At 47.5% G+C, this 16346-nt stretch overlaps 2 protein-coding genes across 7 annotated transcripts in view; both read left to right on the top strand.

Annotated features, from left to right (window-relative positions):
- LOC128913764 (syntaxin-binding protein 4-like) overlaps positions 1 to 7744 on the top strand; it is a 49865-nt gene extending 42121 nt beyond the window's left edge. Inside the window, exons 14-22 of the mRNA XM_054211914.1 lie at positions 247 to 374; positions 944 to 1036; positions 2289 to 2354; positions 2442 to 2630; positions 2906 to 3022; positions 4271 to 4320; positions 5171 to 5301; positions 6653 to 6710; positions 7506 to 7744. Coding sequence (XP_054067889.1) covers positions 247 to 374; positions 944 to 1036; positions 2289 to 2354; positions 2442 to 2630; positions 2906 to 3022; positions 4271 to 4320; positions 5171 to 5301; positions 6653 to 6710; positions 7506 to 7611 — 938 coding nt within the window. The 3' untranslated portion in view covers positions 7612 to 7744. The remainder of the gene's footprint in view (positions 1 to 246; positions 375 to 943; positions 1037 to 2288; positions 2355 to 2441; positions 2631 to 2905; positions 3023 to 4270; positions 4321 to 5170; positions 5302 to 6652; positions 6711 to 7505) is intronic.
- Positions 7745 to 13767: 6023 nt separating this feature from the next.
- Positions 13768 to 16346, top strand: part of SEC14L5 (SEC14 like lipid binding 5) — a 45075-nt gene continuing 42496 nt past the window's right edge. For 3 of the 6 annotated variants that reach the window (XM_054211907.1, XM_054211910.1, XM_054211911.1), the window contains exon 1: positions 13768 to 13882. The gene's annotated coding sequence lies outside the window, so the exon portion shown is untranslated. Of the gene's footprint in view, positions 13883 to 14279; positions 14302 to 16346 lie in introns of those variants that run through there. The other 3 variants (XM_054211912.1, XM_054211908.1, XM_054211909.1) reach the window with 3 other exon arrangements.

Here is a 16346-nt window from a genome sequence, read left to right as displayed (position 1 = left end):
TTTTGTTTTCTACAAGTTTAATTTTTTTCAATTGGATAAGAAACTAGAGTCTGGGAAAGGTTGTCAATGACTTATTTAAGCTTGATGGGATTGCTGAAAAACCCAGGAGTGTTAGAGAAGGCTGTCTGGCATTTCTAAACCCGCTCTGCTTGGCAGTCAGTGGATGTCGCCAAAGTCGGTGGCACTTTCTCCTTATGCACGGCAGTTTCCTCTTTTAGCCCGGTAAAAACTAATTCTTTCTCACAGATCTTCTCCAAGCACTCAGGGATGTGATGCAGGAGGAGCTGCAGGAGGCTGGTCTGGATTCCAGCTCCGTGCTCTTCACGCAGCACGAAGTGGCCAGTTTGCTGGATACGTCGGCTTTTCACTCGCCGGTCAGTCCAATGCTCTTTTACATTGAATCCATGGATTTTCTACGTGAAATCTGTGAAATTCTGAGATGGGAAAAGCTAAATTACCATTTTCTGGTTGTTCTACAATTATAAAGAAAAGTCAGAACTATGCATTAATCATTTCGATTATAGGAAATTATATAAAAGACCTCAGACTTCTCATTTTCAATAAGGAAATAACAGTATCTATGGGATGATAAGAAGGAAGTGGCCTGACAGTGATGCAGAAGGAAAATTGACCATAATTAATATATTCAAACTAATTTTACCTGCTTCAAAAATGAAAAATCACTGTAGCACGGCTATGCCAGCTATGTCAGGGAGCAGAGATCCCACAGATCCCAATCCTGTGGGATGGAAATAAAAAAAACCTGCAGTTGAATTATTTAACGTGCCTTTTGATCTGTCGCATAAAAATGCGGACTCCTTTTCAAAGTGATTTTGATTCATCGTTATTCTGGTTTTGGAAAATAATATCCCTGCCGTTATAGCCCCATGCTTTTGGTAAAGCATGAGCGGTGCGTGATGCTGTCTGTCCCTCTGCCTTGCAGACCTTCGACTCTCTCAGCTGTAATGGCAGTGAGGAGCTGGAGCAGCTGCAGCTGGAAATGGTGGTTCTGCGGCAAGAAGTCCGACGGCTAAAGGTGGAGCATCTTGTCTGGGCAGATTTCTTGGCTGGTGCCTTCTGCTGTAGCTCACTGTAGTCATAGGCGAGGGTAATGGTGTAGCCAGTCCCTCTAAAGAAGTCAACAGTTTGGATTCTGCGTGTTCCAATTAATGGATGGAAGGCAGCCCTGAGGAGAAGGACTTGGGGGTGCTGGTGGATGAGAAGCTCAACACGAGCTGGCGATGTGCGCTGGCAGCCCAGAACCCCCCCGCAGCCTGGGCTGCATCCCCAGCAGCGTGGGCAGCAGGGCGAGGGGGGGGATTCTGTCCCTCTGCTCCGCTCTGTGAGACCCCCCTGCAGTGCTGCCTCCAGCCCCGGGGCACCAACAGCAGAAGGACACGGAGCTGTTGGAGCGGGGCCAGAGGAGGCCCCGGAGATGCTGGGAGGGCTGGAGCCCCTCTGCTGTGAGGACAGGCTGAGAGAGCTGGGGGGTTCAGCCTGGAGAAGAGAAGGCTCCGGGGAGACCTTATAGCAGCCTTTCAGTACTTAAAGGGGGCTTATAAGAAAGATGGGGACAAACTTTGTAGTAGGATCTGTTGTGATAAGACAAGGGGTAATGGCTCTAAACTGAAAGAGGGGAGATTGAGATGAGATATTGAGAAGAAATTGTTTGCTGTGTGGGTGGGTGAGCCCCTGTCCCAGGTTGCCCAGAGAAGCTGTGGCTGCCCCATCCCTGGAGGTGTTCAAGGGCAGGTTGGAGGGGGCTTGGAGCAACCTGGTGTGGTGGGAGGTGTCCCTGCCCAGGGCAGGGGGTGGCACTGGATGTTCTTTAAGGTCCCTTCCAACGTAAACCATTCTATGATTCCTTGTTATAAAGGCAACTCTCACCCTCTGCTCTCCACAATTGCCTCCTCCTCACTCTCAACCTCAAATGAAAACTTATTTGTCATGAAAGTATGCAGTCCCTTTTTAGCAGTGCCTAAATATAGTTAAAAATACAAAAATGGTCTCACACATAAGTCAAGTCTATGAATAACAGGAGCATCGCCTCTCCTCCCATCCTGACCGCACTGCAGATCTCGAGCGTGGCTGTTAGCACCATGGCAGTGTCCAGGTGGATTACTGCAGGCATGCAGGTCGCAGCCCAAAAAGCACTGTGGTGGGGGAGAGTGTGCACAACTGCTTCTGTAAAGTATTATTCCTGTGGGTAGGGGCTACAAGACCTGGGTATCTTCTAGAGAATGTTGTATTGTTTTTTGTTTCTAATCCAGTGACAATATTTTCCCTAGTCTCTCCTGAAAGAGGTGGAGAACAGCAAGAAGTCAATGGAAGATGAGCTTCAGAGACTGAACCAGGTTAGAGCAAAGATTGCTGGGGGCCTTGGGGTGGTTTTGGTGGTTGGTGGCTGAGGGGGATTGACCAGAACTTCTCACTGTTTCCAGAAAGCCCTGGGCTTCCTCTCTGAGAACCGGACGCTGCACAGCAAGCTGCAGATGGCGGAGGTCGTGCAGAGACAGGCTCACAGCGCAGAGCAGGACTACGAGGAAGTGATCCACTTGCTGGAAGCTGAAATTGCAGAACTGAAGATGCAGTTGGCGGGGAAGAAAGCAAAACACGTCTCTGACATAGAGGTAATGCAAGCCCTCAGCCTGGGAAAAAAACCACAACCCTCCTGACTCTTTTTCTGTTGGTTCCCCTCCTTCTGTTTATAAAGGAGACAATGAACGTAGCACATACATCATTTGTTGTACATGACCACAAGGCCAAGTCTCTGTATAATTTCCACTGTCCATTCCAAAAGGACGGTGGTTTTCTGTTTGTAGCCAATATTATAAGTTGGTGTTTCCAAAAACCAAGGTTGGCGAGTCATCATCACCTTTCTCTTTTTGCCCTGTCCCCGTCTCAGGAGGACATCCTGGAACTGAAAAGACAGTTGTCCCTGGCTGACGGCCAGCTACGAAAATCAGAAGTCTCACGGAAGCGCCTGGAGATCTGCAATAGGAAACTGCTCCTGTTTGTGCAGGTGAAGTGCTGAACCGCTCCCGCTGCTGGTGGTGGCATCACTGTGGCCTCTTCCCTTAAGGGTGATTTTGCAAGTCCAAATAACTTCCTGCTCCATAAGCAAGAGATTTATTTTTTTATTATTCTATCTCATCCTAAAAAGGCACTGTCTGTTGGTTATGAAACTAGGGAATGAACTCATATATACTCACATACCTGTGTGCTATGTAAACACCGTGGGGCAGGTTTTGCCTGGTGGCTCTGCTGTTCCCGAGTCACCGGTCCCCGCTGGTTGAGGCTGCTCCAGCAACTCCGCTGTCAAAATCGTGTCTTTTAACCTTCCCTTTGTATAACTGGCGGTTGCTTCTCTGCACAAAAAATGTGAACTCGAAGAGCGGTTTGCTCTTCCAGGGCTTTTTCCCCCCACCAAGATTTCCTGCAAAATCGGACGCATAATTGCTTTAGTCTTTTAATTGACTGTTCTTCTACTTCACTACTAGTATCAAGCTATACACTTCACTACAAGTATACAAGCTTGTATAATTAGTAAACTGGTCAGCATGGGATTACTAGTGTTCAATATATCTGCTACAGCTACTAGTAGCCCATCCCAAGAGCTCTTGAAATCAGTAGGAAACAGTGAAGCGAAAGGAAGCGTCGATGCCGTGTCCTCTGCTTCAGAGAAGGAAGAATTAAAATGCCTCTTGACCTGCAGCACTACGTGCTGCTGCCTGTGCGGTTTGGGGTTGGACTTTGGAAATGGATTTGACTTGGCCCCGGGGTCAAACATCACAGGATTTTGACCACTGGAGCAAAATATCTTCCTTTTTTTATACATCCCTCAGTAGTGCTTGAGAATTCACTAAGCGTGTGTGGTAATGAGAGCTTACGCGTGCAGGTACAATCCAGAGACCAGGGACTGCTAGTAGCGACGATCAAGGCTCACCGCTGAAACGTAGCCTGCAAAATTGCTCTTTGGAAGAGTATTTTTATGTTGCATTTCATATAGTTTAATGTTGGTATTAAAAGGCATAATTTAGATGTGTCTGTATATTTGCATAGGCTGTGAATGTTGCTTGAGTTGCAAAAGGCCTTGAGATATTCGCTTCAAGGGCAATGAATAAGCAGAAGCTGATTACTGTCATATTAAATCTGATCAGCAGGAAAAACCCATGGGGTTTGTTCACAGGAATTATTCATTCCTACAAGTTTAAACCCTTTTTTTTTTTCTTTTTTTTCTTTTTTTTTTTTTTTTTTGACTGCATGGCAGAACGTCCACAAGGTCCTGAGTGCACCCAGTCATTTTCCAGATGAGAAAAGGTAGGAGATGGCTTCTGGGAATCTTGAACAGGAACGTGAAATGTCCTTTTCTAACCTTTCTCAGGGGAAGGTGATTCACACATAACTAACTTACCCAGAGTTTCTAAACATCCTGTCGCTTTGGAAGGGAGACCTTTGGGGAAAGATGATCTGGAGGCTGCTGGTGGATTTGTACTCGGGGGGGTTGGCCTCCATCCAGGCTTTTTTGGGGAGGTGGGGAGGTGAAACACTCCTCTGGTTAAGTTGCTCTTGTTAGCAGAGAGCCTAAGCAGGTTGTTTCAAAGAAGCAGAGTTTTGACCCACCTGTTTTTCCCAATGTACGTCAGTTTTTGACTTTAGGACTGTGTCCTTTCTTTATTAGCAGTTACAGAAACTGGTAAAGTGTAAGCAAAGAGCTAGCATGACTCTCAACTGCATGAATGGTTGCAGAAATGGAGTTCAGGCTTCTGGACTCCCCTTCAACCTGAACCTGTCTTCTATCACTTGGAAAAAAAATGTCATGTGTGTTTTAATTGATAAAATCATTGTCCCATTGATAATGATTATCCCCTTTAAAAAAGATGGTTTTCAAGAATGATTGAAAACAGTTTTTAAGTTTCCAAGATGGTTACTTTCATATAACGAAGGAAAAACTATTTTTGAGAAATTCTAAGAAATGCATTGCTATCTGTCTATAACACAATGATGTAAGTGTGTCTAAAAGCGAGTCTCCTGGGCTGCTGAGTGACCGAGATGCAATTTCCCCTGAATACCCATAATTTATATAGAACACCCTTCATGAGAGGCTGGCCAGGATTTTCAATGACCATTCTATGATAGAAGTATTGATGGCACTTTCCATATTTATAAGAGTCAACAGTGAAACAGAAGAGGATAAAACAGACGCAGTCTCAGATACATCTCTTCCATCTTCAGATCTTGTTGACCTTTTGCTATCAGAAGCTAAAGAACTGTTAGCGCCAATCCTCTCCAACAAGGATGGTAAGAACTAAATTAACTGGAGAAACCTGAATCCAAACAAGTCTCAAGGATGTCTGTTAGTGTTATTTACGGTTTCCACCACCTTATGTATTTTTTGCCATACCTGTTAAGCCTCCCATACATGTACCTGATTCCCTCATGCTAACTGAGATGTAATTGCCCTCCGTGTATCCATGTGAACCATCTCTGAATCTGAAATGCAGACTCGCGGTGTAAGGAATCAAAGGGTGTGACTCGTGCCCAGGGCCAGAGGAAAGGCATTTATCCAGGGGAAAGAAAACCCAACAGGCAGGAGGATGTTTTCACAGAATTGTAGAAATGCTGCCTGAAAGGGACTGCTGGAGATGCGGAGTCAAATCTTCTGCTCCAGGTGGGACCATCACGCCAGATGAGACCCACAGTGGGTTTAGCCAGCTGTGCTTTCAGCCTCCAAGGACAGAAATCCGCAGCCTCTCTGGATAATGTGCTCCTGAGCTGCATTATGCTCTGTGAAAAAAGATTTTCCCAGCATCTAGTCTGAACTCCCCCAGGTGCAATCTGTGGCCACTGCCCCCAGTTATATTGTCTGCCACTGCCAAGAACAGCTTGGCTCCAACATCTTTGTAATTGCCCTTGAAGTAGGAGTGGGTTCTGCGAGATTGCCTCTCAGCCTCCTCTTTGCCAGGCTAAACAAGCCCAGCTCCCTCAGCCTTCCCCAGCCTCTCCTTGCGGGTTATGAGCCCTAGGGCTGCCTTCGCTGGACCCCATCCAGTTTCTTAATAGCTTTGAACCAGGGATCCAAACTTTCCTTACGCCATCCAGGTATGACGACAGCAATGCTGAGCAGAGGCGAACAGTAATCTCCTTGTTTCCTCGGGGTACAAATCAGCCTAGACTTCCTTCCACTCACACGTCTGTGGATGGGAGAAAATCAGAGAAGAGACACCTAGCTCCATGGGAGTCTGAATGAACTTTCCCAGCCTGGGACTCTCTTAGTTCATGAGCCATAAACATTTGTTGGTAGCAGATATTTGACCGAGCTTGTCTCTTTCCATGCAAAAGGAGAGTTTCAGATCTCCTCCATGTCACGATTAGGTGAGCATACAGCCCCAAATAGGTGCCCAGCCTTTGCTCTTTGATGCTATTCACCAACCAAACGTGGCCATGGTCCAGCATTGTCTTTGTCTCAAAGCCCAAGACACAAGGGAAATAATTGCAGCCTTTAAGGAGCACGTCTGATATATGAGCTTGTCAGCATTTTCAGAGCTCCTGCATCATTTAAATGTGCATTATCATAATGTAGCAGTGCTACTTGCATTGGGCATGTTTTCTAACCTTCCACTTATGCTTGGTTGTGTGCTTACATTTGCAGCTTTACCGTGTGACAGGGACCAGTGCCTGCCTGCTGAAGGAATCCCAAATTACAAGGAGTAGGTGTCAAAACTGCCGTGGTCTGTAATTTTGACAATACACATACTAAAAATTCCTGTTTGTTTTGTTGGGGTATTTTTAATCAAAATTTTTTCTTGACGACTTTTAACCAGAAAACCTAGTAGAGGTCTCCAGATGGCCATGTCAGAGAAATACGTCCCTTCCTAGACAGCAAGAGACTTCCCGCCCCGCACAGTGAAGCACGGTGTGAATTCCTGGATCTCTCTTGATTTCTAAAATGCTCATTTTCCCTCAGGCCAGCTGGGAATTTACAGTTCTATGGCTTGTCTAGCTGGCATTTTTATAGACCACTGTGAGCTCTGAGTAAGGGAAAAAGCATCACTAATGTGTTAATCTTTTATGTTGTGGTATCAAAATGGTGTGAAGTCCCAGCCAAGGAGAGCAGGACATCATGGCTTTGGATCTTCAGTATCTTAAGAATTTCCCTAAAACCTCTTAAATGGCTTATATTTGACAGAGCCTTGTCCTAAAGATATCTGCTGAAAGGGCACTTTGAGACTTAAATGTCTACGACCACTGTCTTAGCTGATCACCTTAACTCAACCTGTAGATCTGCCAGCACAGTTTTTTAGTTGGGTACAAAGTAGAGATTTGCAAACCATGACTTCAAGGTTATGAAAAGCATTTTCAGAAAAAAACAGATGGATGGTACAATCCACTAGCCATGCAAGAGCCATGGGCTCCTTTTTTCTTTTGTAAATAACCACTGTTGTCTTCATGTTACCGCCCATGTCCTTCTCCCAAACTACGTAAAACATATCTCTTGTTTTCAGCCATCTTCATCAGAAGACCACGTGGCCCCCTCCTCCAAGCCAGAGCAAGAGTGAACAACCGCAGCCACCAAGTCCAACCAACGAACTGCCTAAGAAGCCGACATAAATCCCCCATGGCTTGCTCGTGCTCCAAACTGGGACTGTCCATAATGCAGCTGCTGCTGCGCTGGGCGACGGGAAGGACACGCCATGGGTGCTTCAGCTTCCAGGCAAACCAGACTAAGAAACGAGCTTTCTACCACGAGACTAATTCTTCCTAACTACCCAAGACTTTTTCAGCGACCTCCCCTGCGCGTCTACCTCTGAGTAGGCTATTTGCTCACGGTTTTGCAGCTTTATAGGAAAAATCTTCTCAAGAGGCTACAAGGGCCTGGATTTCACTGGCAGCCTTTTAGAGCTTGTATTTCTGGGTAGTAGGAGGAGCATGAACTTACCCAAGAGACTCAGGGGTCTCCAACAGATTCCTTCTGGTATTCCATATGAAAAACCAAAGTACATTTAGCGACTGTAATCAAAGCAGCCTACTCCGTAGCATCCTAGCTGTCTTGGGATAGGTACTTCTCTTTTTATTCTTTTTGAATAGCTTATCCCAGCTGCAATGCTTGAAATGGAAAGCACTGTCTCTTGGAGAAAGGGCCAGCCGTATGCTACCGGTGAGGATGTATTGCTGGACACCGAGCACTCCCTGGAACGCGAGAGAGGACATAGTGAACATATTTCAATAAAGCCCCGCAGTGTCACTTGGAAATTAGATACGCATGATGCAAGAGTGTGTGTGGTTAGCAGTGAAGGGGGTAGAGATCCGAGATGAACACAAGGTCTGGAAAATAAAATGGAATCACTGCTCACAAGGCATTTGCTTTCTGGGTTATGATCGCGGTTGCTGAGCTCAGTGTCTCTGAGAAAAATACCCTGCCTGCCTGGGTCTGGTTTTTCCTCCCTCTTATTTTGGCAGCTAGTAGCAAGATGCATTGAGAAGTTGCAGGAAAATGGGGTGCGTTCTGGCTTTTACACAGAATTGTTACAGTTACTTCAAATCGCCTTTGTGGGGGCTCAAAGCATGTGGATCCTTTATAGCCTAAAACAAAGGCTTAGGAAAAATCATGACCCCTCACCCTCTACTGTACTCAAAGATATCACTGCACTGCGAAAACAGGAACTGTGTGGTGGAACTTCACATAAATAACCAGTCTGAAATTTTGGTTAAACTTCATTTCATAGCTCGGGGTAAATTAAATCTTTTCAATGCACGCCTCAGAATAAGGCATGCATTAAAATAAATCAGGGATGACTTTTAAAATAAATTAAAGGACTTCTTTTAAAAGGAAACATTATTCTTTGGACCACCCACAAGGAATACTCCCAGGAAGGAGATACTTTCAAAAAATATTAATATTGGGATACTCTGTGGTTAATAGCTTGTTCCCCAGTGCTCTCTGTTTCCATGGAATGACAGTAAATACTGGTGTTACTTGTGGGTTTAGCCCTATGGCTTTGTCCTCATCTTGTGGGTTCTACAGACAGGACAAAGCCGCAAGAAGACAGGTAAGAGGTGCACAGAGCTAAATCCAGTCTCACCAGTTTGGTCTACCCTGTCTCTGGAAAAACCTCTCCCGTTCCCCTGGGGTTAGTGTGGCAGATACCAACCTGCTCCTAGCCGTGTGTCTTCCAAAGCGTTTGGCCGAAGGTTGCACCCTCGGGAGATGGCTCCAGCCACTGCTCGCCACACTTGCCAGAGACCAGTAGAAACAAGATTTTGGGAAGTAGCAGGTCTTCAGCTCTACCGTGTCATCACATATACCCAACGGCACCTTCACATATACCCAACGGCACCTGAGACACCTCGCAGAAAAGGGACAAGTTATGGTGAAAACAGAACTATTTAGGCCAAACTTTAAACTTGTGGAAGTCAACAAGGAGTTTTGCTACCAACACCAAGAATCATGGAATTTTCTCAGAATAGGAGTATTGACCTCCCCCTCCCTGAGTGCTGGAAGGGCACAGCCCAGTCCCATCACAGCAGGGATTGGTTACGTGGTCTGAAAGAGAATACATTCAATATATAGAAGTATGACAGTGGATGAGGGCTTGGATGAGACAAGCACAAACCTTTGATGCTAACACATGTCAAAGTGTGGAAACAATGAGATGCTGTCCCAGGGCTGCTGTATTTTGTGTATCCTGAGCCGTCTGCTAGCAAAAGCGCTGTGAAGGTATTAACCTTTTAAAAAGCCCACAGTTCTGTACTCTCAGTTTACTGGCAACCTCTTTGGAAAAGAAATCCTCCAGGTTCCTAGCAGCCACTGGGATCCTTGCATTGAGCAAGGATCAGGCATTGTGTGCTTTCCAAAGGAGTCATATTTAATTTAACTGGTTTCCATTATTTTCTTTGAATTTATCGTGTTCCTTTTGCCTTTGTTTCAAGCACCGAAAACTTTCCGTTCCCTATTAATAGCGTTGTTACCAAGTGCTACCTTTCCAGAGCAATGTTGAAAGCTAGGATATGATGAGAGTTGTGCTGGAGGAGATGAGGATTTCAGTGACCCAGAATAACAAACCTGTGCCGTGCTTTACTCCCAGGCAAGTGGAATTCGGCAGAACTCAGCAAGTCACGGGGTGACGTCTCCTCACAGACCTATCAAGAGGCAAAAAGGGAAATGCATAAAGGAACAAACAGCACGGAAAGAGAAGTCACAGAACATATCATTTGAACAGGATGCATTTTATTTATGCAGGGCCTGTCTAGCACTCGTGCAAAAAGCTGTCTTAATTTGCAATATTATAGCTTGCTTGTAAGGTTGTGGAGATATGCTGCTGTCACAACGGGCTGTATAAGAAACAAGGAGGAGGTGGAGGAGTATTTCTGATAAAAATGAGTCCCGGCTGGTATAAGATGGAAAATGGCAAGCATTTTATGAGCCACTGGGGAAAATTAAAACAGTCCGCGCAAATGGACATAATAGACCACGTTCAATGCATTGCGTTGCATCACTGTGGTCAGCTGCTGACCTGGGAGATTTGGGTGTTAAATATCACTGATGCGATGGTTTTATTTTGTATTTTTCTTATGCAAAGCAGAAATTCAGTTCTTAACTGTTGGTGGATCAGAGGCTGGGACACCTCTTTCCCTAAGGAAATAAAACAAACCAAGATATGACTCTATTTTTAAACAGCTGCAGAGAAAGGGAAGGTTGGGCAGGTAGCTGCCTAGGCATTATCTTGAAAGGTGAATGTAGCAGAGAGCCATTAGCACAGTGTTTATCTGCAGTCCGATGGGTAAGGTAACGGAATCTGCTGTAAATGTGCTGGACCAGAGCTCATTAGATCTCCAGTTTCGTCTCTGCCAGTGATCTCTGCCATCTCACTGCGTGACCTTGGCCAGCACGTTTCATCTCGGTTTTGCACCAGAAAAAAATGGGACTGACAGTATCAGCTTCTCTGAGCGGGATGGGGAAGGCAAAGTCCTCGGGACCCATCAGAGATGGGGCCGTACGTAGCCTTTGGGCAGAAAGGGTCTGGCGAATGGTGTGGTATGATGTACCGCTGGTCTGCATTTTCTGTGAAAAAGGCCTCAATATTTTAACTTTTGCTGACTCTCAAAACAAACAGACCCAACTTTTGTTTAGCTTTCATGAAACGGAGCTGGGTTAAGTGCTAAAAGGTTTCTCTACGGAGATGTAGCGGTAGCAGAGGTGAAAGCTAGGCCTGAACGCTGCTGGGGAGGAGACTGGCTTGTCTGTTCCAGCACTGGAGGCTGCAGAGACTCCTCTTTCCCCCACTCCACTCAGTGACACGGGCTGGACTGAAGCCCAGTTCTAGAGAGTGGAAATACACTTCCACACCGCTTTAAATATGGCTCAAAAAAGCAGGTGAACTTTGCTGCTGAATTTTTAAAGAGGCTCTTTAATGTTTAAACAATGCTGATTTTCTAAGGGTTGTTGAACACGTGTGAAAGAGGGCTGGAGAGCACGTCAGTGTGATGATGCAGAGCGGACTCAGCTGGCTGTGTGATGCTTCCTTCTCCTGCACCGTGATCTTTCTCCTGCACAGGGTTGAGTCTACCCCAGCACCTCCAAGACAGACCAGAGAATTTTCTGGTGCTGGCGACTACAGTGTTTCCACAAACCTCCTTTGCAGTTTCTTCAGAGGTCAGCTGCTTTCATAATAAGGGAATTAGCAATAAGAGTACCATCAACAATCCCTACAAGGTTTTTTTTTCTGCACGTGATGCACAAGCTCACTTGAATTTCTGTTGAGTTTTTCAAATTTACGCCCACAGCTGAGGCACGAAAGTTGAGAGGAAGAGAGAGTTTGCAGTGAAAAGCCCTCGGTAATGGGGGAAGTGGAGGCTGAACGGTATCTCCAGACCAGACGTCCTTCCTGGCAGACGTTCTTCTTTCTAACTGCAGAGACTGGCAGGCATTCCTGGAGTGAGAACTTCTTTCTGAGCAGCTCCCACGAGAAGCACTGAGGGCGGAATGCCAGCCCTTGAGGCAAGCACTCAGGCCTTGTAAGTGGAAGGAGGGCAAGAGACTTCATGGCCCTTGGAAATGCCAGGGGAGGGTTGGCTCTGTGTCAGGGGAAAAGGTAGCCTACCGACACTGGAAAACATCAAGGTGACCTTTTGGCAGCAGGAGAAAATATACGTTGAAAAACATATATTAAGGACTGCCCAGCAGAGGAAAGGATGGGACAGCTTTGATATTTGACGGCTCTGTGGGTTTGTTGTTTGCAGAGCAGTGACAGGCTGGTCTCGTTGGTCTGTAATAGCAGAACATTTCAGGAAATATTGCTGATCGGAAATAGGACCGCAGCTTCCTGAAATGCCTGCCCAGATAAGGGGACGCTCTACAGCTAGAAGTGATAAGGAAGCAGGAAAAGACAAAGCAGTAAATGTAAGCGCGACATTTTTCAATAGCATCATGCAAAGTGGCAGCTGGTCCCGAGGGAGACCTCAAAAGAAGGTTTTGAAAGTGTGAAACATTTCTAGGCATCTCCTGCATCCCTCTCCTCCACCATCACTTCTTGGTGCCACACGCTCCTCCCGCCCCAGAACCAGGCACCTGCTCGGCAGCTCTCTCTGCCACCCCACAGCGGCTGCGGTGCGGCGTCTTGTCCTCCATGTCCTCAAGGACCCTACCAGGTGGTGACAACTGTCCCCTCCAGCCTCGTGGTTTGACAAACAGGGTCCACTCTCACACGCCCCAAAGCACAGGGCAAGCGCACTCTCCCCAACGTTCATGAACCAACGTAGAGTTTCAAAGACAATGGGAGAAAAAAAGGACGAGAGACAAGGATGTACCCCAGCGTTCCCCTCAACCCCTCTTAGCTGGATGATCGCCTCTTACCTCGTGGGGAGAATTCAGCTATGGGAATGCTTGCTCCAAGTGTGAGCTGCGCAATAAGTCACACAATAAATCAAACTTCCACACGGCACAGTGGTAAGGGTTTAAGGACTGAGGCAAGTAGGTGTCTTGGTTCATGAAGGCCTGACCCATGCCGTGACGAGCCGGGTTGGGTCTTGTTTGGGAGCTGTGGCTCTGCCTCCTGGTCCTGGTGTGAGGTAAAACAGAACCAATTTTCTGTTCGGTAATTTTACTTTGCAGCTAAACCTCTTCTACGTGAGCTCTCTGGTATTAACGGCGCATTTTATGCGTTGCAGCCATGGAGGTTTCAACATCACTGTGGTAAAACCTGGGATAAATCCTGTGGTAAATCCTAGGGTAAATTCCGGGGTAAACCCTGTGGTAAAACCTGGGATAAATCCTGTGGTAAATCCCAGGGTAATCCCTGTGGTAAAACCTGGGATAAATCCTGGGGTAAATTCTGGGGTAAAACCTGGGGTAAACCCCCGGCCCAAATCCTGGGGTAAATTCTGTGGTAAACCCTGTGGTAAAACCTGGGGTAAATTCTGTGGTAACCCCTGTGGTAAAACCTGGGATAAAACCTGGGGTAAACCCCCGGCCTAAATCTGGGGTAAATTCTGTGGTAAAACCTGGGATAAATCCTGTGGTAAATCCCGCGGTAGACCCTGCGCTGAACCCCCGCCCCCCCGGAGTGCCCCGTCCCGCTTTCCCGAGGCCACCACGCCCCCGCCCGCGCCTCAACGCCGCGCGGCGCCATGGCGGCGGGCGGTGCACGTGCGCGGGGGCGGGGCCGCCTCCCCGCCGTGTGTGTCCCGTCCCTTCCCGTCCCCCCCCGCCTCCCGCGCCCCGCAGCACAATGGACAGCGCTCTGCGGCGCCGGGCGGGGTGGGGCCAGCGGCGGGGCGGGACCGGCGCGCGGGGCGGTTGAAGCGGCGCGTGGAGCCGGCGGCAGCGGCGGATCTGGAGCCGCCGCGCTCGGTATGGGCCCGGCCGTGCCCCGCCGTGCCCGCGGTGAGGAGACGGGGGGCGGCGACGGGCAGGGCAGGAGGGAGGCGGCGATCCCCGCTCTGGGACACCCCCCTCCCCTTCCTTTCTCTGGGGGTCCCCCGGGGCGGCCGTGGGAGGGAGGGAGCGGACGCGGGGGGCTGAGGGGCGGCCGCCGCGCCCGGCTGTGTGGCGGGGCCGGTGTGTGTATGGGGGGGGGTGCCGGCACCCGTTATCTGCACAGCTAGGGGGAGCGGAGAAAGGAATTTTAGTCATAATCCTGCGGGGATTAGGGAGGGAGCGGGTGAGGACCCGAGGGGAGGCAAGCGGCCGGCGCCAGCGGGCTGGCTGGCTGAGGATCCCTTCAGGTTTACTTAAAAAATAACGGTTTTAAAGTTTGCCGGTTTGTGCCCTACTTGGAAGAAGTTGGATCTCCTCTCGCCCAGGTGGGCCGCTTCAGGGTGGGCTTGCTGTGGAGGGAGCAGCGGGTGGGACCCTGTTCTGCGTGTGAGCATCAGTCTTGGGGCCGTTTTCACTCCCCACCATCTGCTGAGCTCGCTTGGGGTCTTAAAGTTAAAAAAAAAACTGACCCTGAAGTCTTTGTAAAGTCTAAGGCTGACCCTGGTGAGCTGCTACTAAATGTATTGATGTATTTGGGTCAGCTTCTATATAAAACCCCACTGGCTTTGGGGCAGGGTTAAACGAAGCGTGTGCTGTTGTCTGGGTCACTTGGTTTAACTCCTCCGAGTACTAAAATCGCCTTGTGGGCAGTGAGAAGGGGGTTTTGCTGGTGGTACTGCTTGTCTAATTGGGCTAATGAGTGTGTCCGTCCAACGTGCCTGTGTTCAGGGAGAACAACACTGTGAACTTCAATGAAGCAGTTTTGTGCTGGTTGCGCCATCGAGGGTCCTGGTGACTGGACCTACTCGTGTTTTATGTGTTAAGCTGAAGCATGTCTCCATTTGTTAATTAAACTTGAGTATTGAATTATTGATAGTAGTGTTGATGGATAAAATGGTGTGTGTAGTATAGGGAGTATATGTAGTGTATGTGTGTGGTATAGGGAGTATACTCCCTATGGAGTAGCAAGGCGAGGAATGAGGGGCTTTCCTTCAAGAAAGCTTATCTACTGCTGCAGGTTGGCAAATACCAGGGATTTAGTATGTGGCTGTGCGTAAAAGGTCAGTGATGGTTCTTTCTTTGAGAAAATTAACTTATGAGATCAAGGTATAGAAGTATTAGGCATGAAACTTATTTTGATACCTACATGGAAGGAACTGCTAGCTTTACAAGGCTTTGAAAGCAGAATGCTGCACGCTGTTCCTTTTTCTTCTTCCCCTCTCTGCCAAAGAGACTGTTCCTTATTGTGTTGTAAAGAACGTGTGAATGTTGTTGTTTGGATGTTTGTGTTGCTTGTCTTTGTAATCTGCAACAGGACAGGACCCCAGGCATCTCCGCAAGGTGCACAGAGCGGTGGCCGGGCTCCACAGCAGCGTGCTGGCTTGCAGCCCTCGTGCTGCTTCACCCCTGCACCAAAGGGGTTTCTCAGGGGGCAAGATGAAGTCCTGCCTGAGAAGATGTCTTCTTCTAAAAGATAGTAAAGGCTTATGCTGGCACCCTTCTGCCTTGAGGCTTCCTTATATCAAGCTACAAAAGACTTGTTCTCAAGTTCTTATGTGAAAGAGCTCTAATAAATATCCTACAGCTTGGTACCATCTTATTATTATACGTGTAAAGCATCAGCTACTGTGTCAACATCTACCTAAGTGAAAGGCATTTCAGGCAGAGGAAATGTCACACACCTTTCCCCCCACCTTACTCTAGAAGGGGGGAGGAAAGGCTACAGTCCTGCAGAGTCTCCCTTTTTCTCTCTGGAAATATCAACTTAGCTGGGTGCCGCAGCTGGCTTTCACATGTTGTAATAGCATTTGAGGAAGTCTGGAATTCTGCTATTTTCAGCAGTTCTTCTTCAGAAACAAAACAAAAAAAACTGCTTGGTGGTTCTCTTCCAGCTGACAAGAAGCCACCACAGGTGGGAGAAGTTAATAAAGTCGCTGGCTGCCGAGTTTCACCATCCAACAGGCAGCTCTAATGTGGCAAGAGCTGAATGAGTTCATACTAGCCTGGATGAGAAGCAGGGGTTGGGGGCTTTGATTTGGGGCTTTATGTACATTTAATACAGAAACTCAATTTCTGATTTCCAGCCATCTGGCTGTATTCTGTTAAGTAAACCTCTCCTACAAATAACAAAACAAAAGTTAAGCATATGGAAAATCCCTCAGGTATGTAGTGGATGATTCTAAATAAAGTAGAAACCCGTAGTTAATCTCACTGCCTCTCTTCCCTTAGCTGTGTGCGTAGTGATGTGTATTGCTCATGGGAGCCCTCACACCCTTCAAGCTTGCTAATATGTAACGGTAGCTTTGCGTGCTGTGCATACACCACTTCTTGTTAAGAACTAGCCTTTCTCTCAAATGCTACCAAAGTTACA

The sequence above is a fragment of the Rissa tridactyla genome, chromosome 8 (assembly GCF_028500815.1).
Source record: "Rissa tridactyla isolate bRisTri1 chromosome 8, bRisTri1.patW.cur.20221130, whole genome shotgun sequence".
In the NCBI taxonomy this organism is placed as follows: Eukaryota; Metazoa; Chordata; class Aves; order Charadriiformes; family Laridae; genus Rissa; species Rissa tridactyla.
This window is presented reverse-complemented; position numbering and strand designations above follow the sequence as displayed.